The sequence below is a fragment of the Pagrus major genome, chromosome 23 (assembly GCF_040436345.1).
Source record: "Pagrus major chromosome 23, Pma_NU_1.0".
Taxonomy (NCBI): Eukaryota; Metazoa; Chordata; class Actinopteri; order Spariformes; family Sparidae; genus Pagrus; species Pagrus major.
This window is the reverse complement of record NC_133237.1, coordinates 25,198,082-25,213,174: the sequence shown is the minus strand read 5'-3', so window position 1 is coordinate 25,213,174 and position 15,093 is coordinate 25,198,082. Positions and strand designations below refer to the sequence as shown.

The following is a 15,093-nucleotide window of genomic DNA, read 5'->3' as shown; positions in this document are numbered from 1 at the left end:
CAAAGGAGGAAATGATCCAATTACAGTAAATTAAAGTCAGCGTAAACAAACACTGGATGTGTCACCGTGAAAAAAAAACCCTCAGCTTTTCTAGCAAATCAAATATCTCGTAGAAAAAGTTCAGTGAACTCGATAATTTATGTCACAATCTTTTGTTCCTGACGTATGAAAGAAGATGGTCTGTTGATGTTTTGGTACAAACCTAAATTATAAATGTAATTTCTGATAAAAATAACTTCAGTATGCATCATAATGTCAAGAATGTGTGTGTTCAGGTACATCAGCTGTAGTGAAGTGCAGATTTACTGGTGTCTGAAGAGAGAAGACATCTTATTAAGTCTGTAAAACATGGTTTAATACAATTAACTTTAATGACTCTAAATCTCTGATTAGTGTTGACAGGACCCAAAGATTTGTATTTCTATTACTTCAGTTTTATTCAACAGCTTGTTGATTAGAGCTCTAACAGTGAGTTTTGACCTCTGAGGTTGAAAAACATAAGAAATGTAACTCTATATATTCTTTTTTAATTCTTTGAATGACATTTAGACGAACAAAACAAATATATTTCCTTATTTTGTGTAGCAGACATGTCTTTCCTGTATGTACAGTAGTTTTCCTTTCTTCACATTGAGTTTTTTAAAAAGGTCAGAAGAAAAGAGGAAAAAAAAGTATAATCATGTTATTTTTGCAAATATTGTGTTTGTTTCTGTGTGAAACCGAACAAAAGCAGCCTGAGACGTCCGTCTTTACAGGTGACTCGATGCAAAAACAACCTCCCGTGTTTGAAGAAAACATTGTGAGAAAATGTCTGCTGCAGAAAAGCTACATTTTGTGTGTGTGTGTTGTTTTGTGTTTCTGCTCCCAGGAAACCACATCTCTATCACACACACACAGACACACACTCACACACAGACACGACAGGAAAAAGCCTCCACGCATCAGATCAACTCTGAATCTGATTAGAAAAATGATGAAAATAACAAGATAAGATTTCTCAGTCGTGTAACTTCACGCGTCGCGTCATCATCATCGCAGCGATAAAGAAACTGTGTCACAATTAAAGTTAATATTTGAACACGAGCTCTGATGAAAGCGACTCTGAGTGATGATGTAGCGCCATCTGCTGGAGAAACAGGCACACGAACACGTTCAGAAGTTTATTTTACAAGTAGTTTGAGTCTTCCATTAATATACAGTCATTAAATTACACAACAAAATACACTGTACAACAAGTATTATTATTATATTACAAGTATAAGTATCTTTTAGCTTTTTACGCTGCTTCTTCATTGTATTTACAACAGTTAATCATAATGCACTCGACTGGATTTACATGACTTGATGAACTGGACAGCTCCAGTTTTTATTTCTTTTTCTTTTTTTGTTTTTTTAGGTTTATTTATATATTTATTATATTTTCTGTAAACAAATCTCCAGTGAAAACACCAAATCAGGTTGAACAAAGTGCTAAATATTCTTCTCCCACTGAGCCGATCAGTTTTTGATTTTAACAATGATCTGTACATTATTAATCGTCACAATGGTTATTCGGTGTAATCAATTATTTCCCAAATACACAACTAGAATCACAGTGTGCTTATTTTGCATCTGCTTTAAGTTGTTTTGTGTGTCTGTGTAGTCGTTTGGTGTCTTTTGGTCATTTTTGCAGCTCTTTGTTTTTGTTTTTCAGCCTCTCCGTGGTCGTTCTGTGTCTCTTTGTGGCTGTTTGCACAGATGTTTTCCGTCTTTCATGTCGTTTTGCATATCTAGTCCCTTTGGATACCTCTTTTTGTCTCTTTGTGGTTGTATTGTGTCTTGTAGTCATTTTGTGTCTCGTTTTGGTTGTTCTTTGTCTCTTTGGAGTTTGTTTTTTGTCTATTTGTGGTCATTTTGTGTCTCCTTGTGGTTGTTTTAAGTCTCCTTGTAGTTGTTTTGTGTCTCTTTGTGGTCATTTTGTGTCTCCTTGTGGTTGTTTTAAGTCTCCTTGTGGTTGTTTTGTGTCTCTTTGTGGTTGTTTCCTGTCTTGTAGTCGTTTTGTATCTCTCTACACTCATTTGTGTCTCCTTGTGGTCGTTCTGTGTCTCCTTGTGGTCGTTTTGTGTCTCTTTGTGGTCATTTTGCCTCTTTGTAGTCTATTCTGTCTCCTTATGATTGACTTTCTCAGTAGAAATGTTAACAGCTCATGCAGAGGTTTGGTAAAAGGGGACCTGCACCCATCGGTCCCATTCAGTAATCCATCCATGATCCTAACAAGTCATCTACCTCCAGTATCACCTCTAAGGGGCACCAGACGCCCCTCTGGGCCGGCCCTGCTGCAGATGTTTGTCAGTCGGCGTTCTTGTTAGTATCACTTCTGCAAACTGCAGCCACTAGAAAACAAAAAACAAACTAAGGCTTCACACTGTAAAACAAAAATAGCTCACGTTTGTGTGACTTCCACAATTTGTACATTTCTGTGAAATACTGTGCGATTAAGTTTCGTCTTTCCTGAACAGCTTCTGTCTTAAATCACAGGATGATTCATCACAGTTTGGATCCTGGACATGTTTTAATGGCTGTCCTGTGTGTCGGTCCTATGAGGATGTGTTGCTGATGACCTTCCTCTTTCGTAGAGTCACCAGATCACAGAAAGGGTTCTTGGTCACACTCGCCCTGAAAGACAAGATTCAGATTGAGACTGAGATCAACAAGAGTAAAAGTCGTAGTTTTTTCAGTTTTGCCTTTTGTTTACTCAGTTCGCTCCGCTGTCGCCTGCTCGATACGACTGCAGCTAATGATTACCATCATGTTGATTAATCCCATTCAAGTAAACATTGATTATATTAATTATAGTGTCAGAAAATGGGGAAAAACACTGTCACAGTTTTTGAAACAACGTCTTCAAATGACTTTTCCTCTGGCGCCATCATCAGGTCAACACTTTGGGTTATGACTGAATACCTGCAAAGCTAATGACATTCCCATCAGCCTCAGCTTTACTCTATGTTTAGTGCTATTTAGCCAAATGTTAGCACGCTAACACACTTGTCTAAGCTGCTGAACATGGTATCACAGCATGTTAGCTTGTCGCTTTTAGCTTAGCAGCAAAATTTTGACCTAAAATGGGTGTTAAATTAATTTGGGATCTCAGGGACAAGCTGTGTGGGACCTTTTTATTTATTAATCTATTTATCGGGTGTCTTTTTTAAAACATTTTAAGACACGTCCCCATCTTCTTCAGTTGTTTAGTTCAGTTTTTGTTCATTTTTGGGTGAACTTATCCTGTGAGAGCGGCAGTGCGAATGGATAAAACGGTGATAAAAACACCAGAATTAGCTAAATCATCTTCGTTGCTTGTTCAAACAGCCTGAGCTTTGACAAACATGAGTCACTGAAGGCACCTGGCCTCCCACGTGTCCTCGGCAGCAGCAGCATCATCATCAGCAGCAGCAGCAGCTCTCACCTGATTGCGTCGATCCAGTTGTCCCGCTCCTCCTCGCTGGCCGCGCTCAGCTTATAGGACTGATGTTTGCCCTGCACCACTCTGCCTTTGTTCTCCGTCTTGCAGGCCTTGATCTTTTGTCCTTTGGGGTTATATAACTCCAGACAATACTGTTCAAACACACAGAGACACACATGTTGCACCGTTTACTGTGTACATACGCCGCTCTGTTTATTTTGTTGAGTCCTCGTGACTCACTGTTTAGAGCACTCGTGTTAGAAATTCATTCAGCAGCTGCCGTGTGATTCATGCGGCAGCAGATAATGTGTGTGAGGACACTCGACTCTACGTCACTGACACCAAAAGTAAATGATAATCTACCGGTTTGCTCGAGTCCCGTAGCTGCCTGACACACAGGTCCTCCAGAGGAATAATCCCGATGGGGTCTTTATCCTGCAGGAGACGAATATCAGAGAAACGATTTAAGCTTTTCAGCCGCCAGAGGGACGTTTGACATTTCCACATTTAGCCGACCTAAAGGTTCTTCAGCAGCAGACGAGACAGAAACTCACTGTGGTGTATTCAAAGTAGTACAAACAGCTGTCAGTCAAGATGAACCATCTCCTCTTCCAGGTTTTAACTCGCCCGCCTTCAACAAACAAAACAAGCATTTAAGGAAAAACATGCACAGATACACTCTCATCTGAAAGCCTGCAGGTTTGTTTCCATCTTCTCACCCATTTTCAGAAGCCAGCCCTCTCGGTCTGGATTAAAAAACGTCAGCGTGAGGTCGTTGCCATCGTCCTCTGGGATTTTGAACGGCTCGCTGCGGATGCTCGCGTACAGTTTCTGGAAGACAGAAGAGAAATCCCAGTTTCAACATCAAATGTAAACACAGCAGCTGAAGAGGGATCATGATATTCAAAAATAACTAAATTACCACAATGGAAAAACCCCTAAAGGGAACATTTTACTTAAATAGTCCTGGTAAGGAGTCAGAGATCGAAAATAACAAGGATGTGACGAACATTTACAGTCAGAGCGAAAACTGATGCTCCTGATGATTGAAGATAACGACAGAATACAAAAAATCCCCAAAACAACAGAAGATAAACGAAATGCCAAAGTCCATTTGAGTTAAACGACTTTTGTAACAAGTGATAACAGCAAAGTTTCATTGTTTGGCACGATCGTTGTTACAGCAGATATCGTATGAGGATTATTGGTGTTTCAGACCGTCAGCAGCTCGGTGGACAGGTCCTCTCCATTGTTGATTCCTCTGTTCATGGACACAAATCGCTGCAGGCTGGGTTTGTCTTTCACGTTGGGGTTGTGGAGACTCGTGTTGAGCATGATGATGGCAAAAGACAGGATGTAGCACGTGTCTGTCACACAAACAGAAAACAGAAAAGCACGTTTAGTTTTCCTCAAGCTGTATAAATTAAAGTGTCTTTGAATGCTGCCTGAACAGACTCTGATCAGTGACGGACTTAAGATAAGAAGTTACTGAGGCTTCAGCTTGATCCTTATTAGCGAGATAACTCGTCTTGTAGGTTTTTTTTCTAATCTTTAAAATTAATGAAACAGTGATGAAACTTTTTTAATTGGACTGCCAGAGAGAAAGCGACTCAGGCGAGACAAAGCCTCTTTGTGTGTTCGTACCAGTGGATTGGAAGACCCCTGGGTTACAGTCGCAGTAGCGAGTTGCGAACGCCTCCATCATCCTGTCAATCTTCTGAGCTTCTCCCGGGAGACGAAAGCTCCACAGAAACTGCCTGCAAGACGGCGGAGGTGTAAGAAAAACACACACAGTGTCAAGCAAGCATTCGGTAAGAAGGAGGAGGATTTCTACGTCTAAAAAGGTAAAAAACTGCTGCAACATCTCATGCTGACTTTCACACTCGCTTGCATGCGAAAGTTTGTTTCATGACACGAACCTCAGCGCCTGCACCAGATTCAGATCTGAGAATTCATGCAGGCCCACGAAGGCTTTCAGTATCAGCAGGTGCATCTCCTCCCTGGGTGAGAATAATCATAAAGAAATCAACAAATTGAAGATGTTTATGTCTCGGCATTGAAGTTTGATCACTTGTGTGTGCTGTACCATTCTCCCAGGAAGTTGCCGATGGCCGTCTTATTCAATCCTTCTTCTTTGTAAAGAAACTCGGCCACCGACTCTGCCCGCCACTCCAGGAGGTTGTTCTCAACCAGGTAATGGACGCCCTGAAGACAAGAGGAAGGATCGGTATGAAAAGCAGTGATAGTAACTCATGTGTTTAAGTACAGTTCTGAGGTACTTGTACTTATATTTTTCTGTCCGAACCAACCAAATCTGAGAGAGTAGCAACCGAGCCTGACCCGAACTCGACAGGCTGTTTTTTACATCCCAACCCGACTCATCTCTTCGCCTTCAAAACATTGTTAACAATTTTAAAATGTTGTAACATGAATGTTTTGTTTATCTCTCCTCTAACAAGGTTTTGAGCCAACAGTATAACATCGTTGGTATCTTGTGGTTTCTGCGGTTCGTCAGCGATTAAGAGTCTTGGTCGTTGCCATTTTTACCCCAACGCGCACATCATTTCTAAATTTCTGTCCCAATGGGGTTTGAGTCCAGTTTCCATTATCTATCAGAACCAAAAGATCACATTAGCAGCAAGTGGATTAAACAAACAAACACTGATTCCAGTTATCAGAAAGATATCTGATCAGAACATCAGCCAGGCCAATAATCGGTCGACCCACACACATTTTACTTTTACTTTTCATACTTACTCGTACATTATTAGAGCCTGATCGATACTCTGTATTCAGCTATGGAGGAGTATTAGGACCAGGGATGAGGGGAAAAATGAGGAGGAAGTTTTTTTTTCACTATGCACTTCAAGAAGAAAGAAAAAGTCCAAATGTCGAGAATAAAGTTGAAATGTCTTCCTCTGCGAGCTGCCCGAGCATCCGGCTCTCTGCCATTACTACATCCTTTCAATTTCAGCTTGCACGAATGCGGCCGCCTCTTCCAAGCTTGTGTGGTTTTTCCTTCTGAACAGACCAAGTTTTCGGCACTTCAAAGTCCTAATACTACAGCATTGTTCAGGCAGTCATATGCGCTGTTTGATGCCGTCTCAAAGGTCGACTTTAATCTTGAAATGACGACTTTTTTCTTGAAGTGCATCATGAAAATAAAAAACTTCCTCCTGACATTTCTTATCTCACCCCTGGCTCTAATACTCTTCCTTACGGGGCTGATGCCGATATTAGAGAGTGAAAACTTCTGATTTCGATATATAACGGCCGATATACACTAAGATTTTTGCAATGACGCCTCGAAGTTGCTAACCAACACAGGAGGTTTTACAGTTTAATAATAAACTTTGTCTAAAATGACAGAAACAGTAAACTTCAGATACTTTGAGACTTCTACTCCAGTACTATTCGTACGGGTGACTTTGACCTTTTGATATTTTAAAACAATCTTTTATGACTGATTTACACACAGGAACTGGTATTTAATGTGGTGTAGAATGAAGACAGAGGGGGAGGAGTGTGATTTCAAACAGACGAGTGTTCAAAGTTTAAATATTCAGTCGTTTAATCAAGAGGTTTTAATATGTGTTCGTTGTTGGCAGACACTTGTGTTTAAACTCTGCTCTTTGTAGGCTGATAGGCAAGTCATATCACGCATCATGAAAGTTTTCTTCTTCTCCTTTTGAGTCACTGTTGTCATTAATCAGGCGTGCAGAGGATGAGAAAGGTTGAATGAAGATTGCACGCTGTTATCTGCAAATCTCAAAGGCCGCTCACTTCTCAGAAACACAACCCTTCTTTCTTCTGAGTGCCGAGTACTTCTTCAAATCAATTGCACTTAAAGACACCCCTTCACCCCGTGAAGTCTTAAAAACTTCTCATCCTCCCACTCGTAGGTGTCCCTCGGGCCTGAGCGCCGAGCGGTCGCCGGCCGAGGGACTCAGAGCTTTTTTAACCGAGGACGCAGACAGGAAGGAGCGAAAAAGACGGAGGTCGCTGTGGTGAAGTGGCGCTTCTGCCCCACTTCAGGGAACAGGATGTGGTTTTTCTCGCTATGCGTCTGCATAGTTTGCATTTCTGCACCACACACATGCACACACACACGCACGCACGCACACACACACCACTCAAATCCACATCCGCTCTGTGAATTATCTTTGCTGTCTGTTAACTTTCAACATCCAGAGGGGCTGAAGTGAGTGAAAGTTAAAATTTCAACTACTGTATGTTTACTGGGACTCAAATAAACCGTTAAGTTAAAGTATGTAAGTATCATCAGCTAAATGCGAATAACCTCTGAGTAACAAATCAACAGGATCTATAATGACAACATCCTCTGTGTGGACATGTAAACTCACCTTTTTGGGATCCATGTTGAATTTCTTCTTTCCACGTAAGAATCTCCTCTTCCTGACAACATTTTTACTGCAAAGACAAAAAACAGATATAGAGACTTTTACCATTTTACTGATCTCAACTCAGAACACCTTCACCATGATTCATGTGGGTGTATTTTATCAAGTGGTGGGTGTTGGGGGGGTTTTGGGGTGGGGGAGCTGTGTTACTGACAATCTGCGGTTAATCCTGCCAGTAATACAGTTCGGTCAAAATGCACTGTACTACTTACATGTTATTATCACCTCCTAGAGGAAGCAACAACACGGGAAGTCCAAATATGTAGACACACATTCTCAAAATGTCACCAGACACATTTCTGTCACAGAAATGTGACAGTGCTCAGTGTCGTGTTGTGCCCAAGCTGTAGCCAAGTACATGCCAGCATGACCACACTGTATCCTGCACAAATCTAGATGTGCTGTCACTAATTACCAACCACGTGCATGTGCAAAATGTGCACAACTCAACTTAAATCAATAAAAAGTTGAAATAGCCAAAAGAGATAAATGAAAAGTGATGGACAGACAGGTGAAATAGGCCTAATTACCAAAAAAGTAAAGAAGGTTAGTAGCCTAGTTAGTAGTTAATAGCTTATTAGCTAAGAGTGATGGACAGTTGAAATATTTCACTACAAGTAAGCCTGATTGATAACCAGTTGAATTAGTTTGCCTAAAGTGCAGATAGCATAGTGATTAAGCAGTGAGCTAGTTAGCTAAAAGTGATGGACAGTTGATATAGTTAGCTTAAATGATGGATTAACCATTAGCTAAACGTGATGGATAAACAGTTAGCTAGTTAGCTAGTAGTGATGGACAGCAATGGCTGAAATCAGGTTGAAATCAGCTAAAAGTAATTGATAAATGGTAAATAAATGGCTGCCTGGACGAGTAGGCTACTTGAACTCATGTGATCGAGCTGTGGGGGTTAAAATGACATGAGAAGATATCCATGAAAAAGGTTGGAAATCATCAGGTTGAGAGGTTTGAGTAGCAGGTTTAAAGATGCTTTCAACAGCAGAGCTGCCGTGTGTTGGTGTTTTGACTTCTGAGTAAATCACAATAAAGATGCTTACATGACTTTGTCAAACTGAACATTTTGGTGGTGTGGAAATCTAAACTGCATCACGGTGTCACATCAGTAAGAGGAAGAGGTCATTGCTGACTCACAACACAGGCCACGTTGACTCATAAAAAGCTGTAAAAAAAAAAAGCTCATACTCACTTCTGCTCCTTCGTTTCAGAGCCGTGGATATCTGGCGTGACGTGATTGATCTCCAACCTCAGCTTCTGAAAGAGGGAGTCGAAGAAAAGGCCACAGTGATGTTAGCCTGGGACTCAAGGTTTGTTCTTACATCACAGACGGCCCGTGGACTCGATGGTTACATGACTCAGGGCCAATTTGACACACACTTATATAAACAACCCCTCAAATCCTTCATATCTCAATTAAAAAGGTTGGTGAATGAAACGCCTTTGTGTGCTGTGAAAAAAGCTCTGCCGAGGCTGCCAGGAGTGGGCGTACGGGGAAAAGAATAATGATGGATTTTTAATGTAAGACCTTGGAAGGATATATTCGCCACAATACCTGAATGTCATCCAGCAGCTCAAACTTGTGAGTCTTGATGATTTCACCCTGCCTACCGTCTCCAGGGTGGAGGCTCAGTGGAACTGTGGAGGGAGGGGGGACAGTACAGTTCAGGATGGTGACAGATTGATGAAGCAGTCAGTGGACTTGTCATGACAAACGCCTACGCTCGTTCTCCCGGACCAGCATGCACCACAAATTTATCCTTCGCTAGTCACAGAAGTGGTCAATGAATGAGAGAAAGAAAAAGGCTGAAAATAGAAGTTTCTCTTCCTCTTTTCAGTGAACAAGGTTGATTCTGAGTGCATTGTGGCCATTAATGGACTTTCTTTTTTTTTTTTTTTTACATATATTCATGGATAGTTTGTCCATGAGCATGATTTGCAGCAGCTTAACTGTTCAGGTCAAAAACATTATCAGGTTTAAAACATAACTGTAAAAAAAAACGTGTAGATTCTGGAAAAACATCTTAAAGTATAAAAGCAAAACATACAAGATGACATTTTAGCAAACATATCTGAAAAGTTTGTAACACAAAATCTAAATTACTGGCATTTTAAGTGAATCCGATACACTAATCCACACAAATTATTTGACAGAAAACAAATCAAATCATCTCACAACAACCTTGGCATTTGTTTCTGAGCAGCAACTTTCTCTAATAATATACATTAATGATAAAAAAAAGAAGAATAATCGCGTACCTTTTCCCCAGAGAAAGCTGTCTCGTCGGCGTATGGCCATGTTGTTGATGGTGCAGAGCATTTGACATCTGTACAGGAAACAAGCTGAGTGTCAAACTGAGTGGAAAAAAGGGCCGGCGCTGCCATTCTGAGACGCTGAAGAGACTCCGAGTTCACTCAACAGTTTCTTACAACATGTCTGATGACGTGCGTGGTAAAAATGTTGACATAGAGCCCTTAAGAAACAGAGATGTCATTGATACTGTTGACTAAGCAACACTGCTAGTAGTTTTTTTACTTAAATTAGGCAGAAGGACAAGTAACGGTACCATTTCCTGCATATTTTTAATCACAATCTTTTGTGTACTGGTACTTTGCTAACTACAGTGATGACATAGTACCACTGGTAAAATGTACCTTGTAGTGTATTTTAGGGACCAAATCACCGTGTCATTAGTTTTTTTTTTAAAAAGTGCCAAACATGTCTACTTCAGAAGAAAGGAAACAAAACTTGAACAGAAGAGGGCTTCTTTCATTTCTAAAGACGAGGCCCCACCTAGTGGGCTTCTTAACACTTCAAGGACCGTTATATTAGGGTGCAAGTCATGATTAACACCAGTTGTGGAAGTAGTACTTCTAGGTCATATCATCTACAGAGCTTGTAAGAAAGGTGCAGGAAAAAAATCTCTTTTCCTTGAAAACATTATGATAGTTAATTAATTATTTTAAACATTTTGATTTGTTCATCTCTGTGCAAGAATTCTGACTGTTCCAGCCTCTAATAATAGTTAGAGCATAGTATAGTTTAGGACACCGTTTGCGTAACGTGTTATCTATGTTTTGTCGGCATCAGCAGTCTTGTTAATTGCCAGTTTGTGGAAAAGAAAAGTTTTAAAGTAAGCCCCCAACATACTGTGATGCCCTGATGTTAGCTAGTGCAACAAACTGGGAACCACTTGAGGAAGAAGAACAACAGTAGTGTTGTGACGTAAATGCACTTGAAGGATTGAAGGGGGACTGAATGTTATCACTAACACCTTAAAGTAAAAGGTCGAGATACTACGGTCTGAAAATACTCCATCACAAGTAAAATTCCAGATTTCGAAATGTTACTCAAGTAAACTAGAGTAGCACTCAGTAGAGTGCATACCTCTGCCAAGGCCAAGCAGATGCTTTTTGTATTCACTCCACCAGCCACCTAAATGCAGCAGATTTTTTTCCATCAAGATCGATGCACTTTTCTCTGAGAAATGACTGAAAGTGTTGACAGATGCCCCCTCTCACAATGAAAAAATGGGCTGACCCATCCGCTATCCCAAAAAATAGGGGTTCCCCAAAAATGTAGGGTGTAATTCAAACAGTGAACTAAATACAGTGCGAGAGAAAAGTTTGACAAATGAATCAAAACCTTACAGAATTGACACGATGCATATCTTTAGACGTGTGTGGGAGTTTAGTATTAAGCAATAAGTCAAAACTTTATTTTAAACTTCATGAGTCAAGGTCAGTGTGTATTTAAGGCATGATGTAAGTATATTGTGTAACAGGTCGTCGGCTGCATCGTGCTGAGACTTTCATTTAGGAACAAGGTCACTCAGTACAGTACAAGTATGAAAAGAGTTTCTTTGTTACACTGCGAATAAAAACTTGATTGAAAAATGAACTTTTTATGTTTTCAAATTCACAACTTAAGCTGTTACAAGTTTTGAGAGCACATTTATGAATGTGTCACGAAGTGTTTATTTAAAAAAAAAAAAGGTGCAATATGTAAGAATCCCTAAAAAGAATAATTAACCCCTCCACATAGCATAAATCTAGCAGTATGAAGGTGTATACAAAAGGAGAGATGCTGTACACACATTGAATAAATGTATATTTAGAGACAAAACATTTATATAATTCAATACCAGACTCTAGAGGATGATACTGCAAAAAACTCCACTCATGCATCGTGTCTCTAACCTGTCTGACTGCGACAAAATGAGACTCCTCAATTACTGAAAAACTGTTTCAGAGCAGACGTGAAGAGGCGAACCAGAATAAACAAACCCGACAATGCGTTCTCAGCTGGATTGTTCTCAGGCTGCCTTGTTAAATTAGGCCCATTTCTCCATCTGTCAATCATCAGATGCATTTGTTATGAACCCAGGTAATCTACCAGCTGGAGCCTGTTCTGTCTGCGATGCTTTGTTCCTCCTGTAATTGCCTCTATCATTGTAGACTTGTGGTCATAATGAGTATATTGTTTCCAAAAATATGGGGAGTATGGGGTTTGTGATAAGAGGCTTGAATGACCGAGAATGGATCACTAAACGGGTCATGTGGGAACAGGCTCAGGTGTCCGAGGAGTCAAGTGGGCCCTGGCCCCTCGGTAGGTTGGCAGATAGAGCCTCTGTTTGAAGTGACTGTTTACACTTCTGGTTCAAAGGTCAAACTAAACAACTACAAAAAGACACAGTAGAGATGCAAAACTACCATAAAGCAACTACAAGGAGACAGAAGACAACTGCAAAGAGATAAACATTAACCAAAGATGTGTAACTCGACTGCAAAGAGACACAAAACAACCAAGGAGATGCAAATAGAGACTCAAAACTACAACAAGAGACAGAACATGACCAGAATGAAACGATATACAACCACAAAGAGACACAAATCAACCAAAGAGATGCTAGGCAACTGCAAAAAGACACAAATCAACTGCAAAAAGACACAAATCAACTGCAAAAAGACACAAATCAACTGCAAAGAGACACAAATCAACTGCAAAAAGACACTAAGCAACTGCAAAGAGACGCTAAGCAACTGCAGAGACACAAATCAACTGCAGAGACACAAATCAACTGCAAAAAGACACAAATCAACTGCAGAGACACAAATCAACTGCAAAAAGACACTAAGCAACTGCAAAGAGACGCTAAGCAACTGAAAAGAGATGCTAGGCAACTGCAAAGAGACACTAAGCAACTGCAAAGTGACACTAATCAACTGCAAAGAGACAAAGCAACTGCAAAAAGAGACACAAACTGACTGCACAGAGACATAACGGAACACAAAGTCACTTAAAATAAATTACCACAAAGAGACAAGTTGACTGAAAAGAGAAAAAATTACCAGAAATAAATACTTAGCAACCACAAAGACTCAACATGATGACTGAATTAAAGGATTTGAAGGGAAAGTTTTGGATATTTGTATTGATTAGCATGCTGCTGTTCTCCCTGCGTCAGTCAAAGCAAACGTAATTGCTTCAGAAAAGGGCCTCAGCAGCTGTTGTGTTGACAGTCCCAAACGTCAGCGGCAAAATCACAACAAATAAACATTAACTGTGGACCTGCTGCATAAATCGCAGGTGCACAAAGCGAGACTGAGGAGAGGGAAAATTGTCCTCGATATTGGTTATTATTGAGGCGCTATCCATCCCAATTTGTGGCATTTAGAGTCTCTCTGCTCGCACAAACAAGAGTACTTAGCGTTTTGACTCGTCATTAGGCTGCCTTCCACTTTCTCGGTCCCACATGCCAGCGCCTGACACATTTCCTCAAGTGAAACTTTGGTTTGTAACACTTCTCTTTAGCCTCTCATTCAAGGTCCCGGCGTTTTATTCAGTTGTCATAGTAACCTGATACCCACAATGCAAATGCTACCTGTCAGATGAGAAACCTTCAGGTTACAAATGAAGGTCTATTTACAGCCGAGGAATGTAGGCAGCGAGCAGAGGTGACAGGTGTTCGTGTTTCTGATGTCTTCTCATGCATACATTAGGTGTTTTTACCTGATTCTCGCTCCAGTGTTGTGAAGAACAGCTACTCACACAAAACATAATCACAGAAGTGTTTTGTCAGACAGATCTTTGCAGTGTTTTTCCAATTATGCACAACATTATCATAGTGTCCTCTCCGAGTACTGCCTCTGAGGGCCTCCCTGCTGTATTTTCATTGACATTTTTAAAAGATTAAAATGGAGACGAAAAGCTATACGTGGGTTTGCTTTAGGATCTCGGGACGGCAGTGTTGACCCAGACTGAATTAAGAGTCAGGCCAGCAGGATTTTAAGCACAGGAAGGACTGAGAACTTTTTAAACTGCAATTAACTTTTCCATCAACAGAGATCATCAACACTAAACAGCCTGCAGAGAGAGGTCATAACCGGTGAATGGGACGCAGATAACTGTGCTGATTGGTTGAGGCGATGCCTGGTTACCTGCTGGTGGGAATACCGGGAACAACAAAGACTCATTCCTCGGGGAGCTCTTGTGTTTGCTGCTGCGTGCACAGTGTGATCAGCAGAACTCGAGAGGGGAAAATTCTCCTTAAATAATCCCTTCTGGTGTTGTGATTCATCGCACAGAGTCATGAAGATATGTGTAGTGTATTTGTTTTTCGCAGAAGCACTTGAAAAGTTCCCCATGATGAGAGAGTGACACATTTTACATCATTATTTCATCATTATATGATTTATCCTCATGTGTCTTATCGTGACTTCCTGTCTTTGTCCTTTTCTGTTTTGTTCCTGCGCTTCTTCCCGTCGTGTTTTACCTGCATTCGCGACCTTCGTCCTCGTGTTTCTACTTAGTTTAGTTTTTTTGCCTGTGGATTTCTCCCGTTTTGTTGCCAGCCTTTTGTTTTAGGTGACTGGATTTTGTCCACCCCGACACACCGGTGAAGTAAAAACATCTACAAATCACAAGGTGTTCAACTAATTCGATTTCTAGAACAGTTTATCCTTCTCTTAGAAATGTTTATAGATGGGAAAAATGGTCATTCGGTGCTCAAGGCTGCATGAAAAAATGTCAACAAAAGCAATCAATGTACCTTTTGTCACAGTCAAGAACACATCCAGCTCTAAAAGGACGATGGCCTGCCTTTTATCCATCAGCTCGGCAAAGAACGCCGAGCCCTAAACCCTGAAGTGAATGTTGTTTGAGACGTATTCTTCGATTGTAGGTTTCACAGCACTTAGATGGAAATAACCTTGCCA

The 15,093-nt window shown here is 40.7% G+C and overlaps 1 protein-coding gene across 1 annotated transcript; it reads right to left on the bottom strand.

Moving 5' to 3' along the window:
- Nucleotides 1-1,145: 1,145 nt before the first annotated feature.
- Nucleotides 1,146-10,215, bottom strand: LOC141020244 (cytohesin-4-like). Its single transcript, XM_073495340.1, has 13 exons — nt 10,135-10,215; nt 9,431-9,513; nt 9,068-9,132; nt 7,807-7,873; nt 5,529-5,647; nt 5,362-5,442; nt 5,087-5,199; nt 4,661-4,809; nt 4,162-4,273; nt 3,997-4,073; nt 3,806-3,877; nt 3,446-3,594; nt 1,146-2,655 (listed from the first exon to the last, which is right to left on the bottom strand). The coding sequence occupies exons 1-13, from the start codon at nt 10,193-10,195 to the stop codon at nt 2,577-2,579; spliced, it is 1,227 nt and encodes a 408-aa protein (XP_073351441.1). The 5' UTR covers nt 10,196-10,215; the 3' UTR covers nt 1,146-2,576.
- Nucleotides 10,216-15,093: the final 4,878 nt, after the last annotated feature.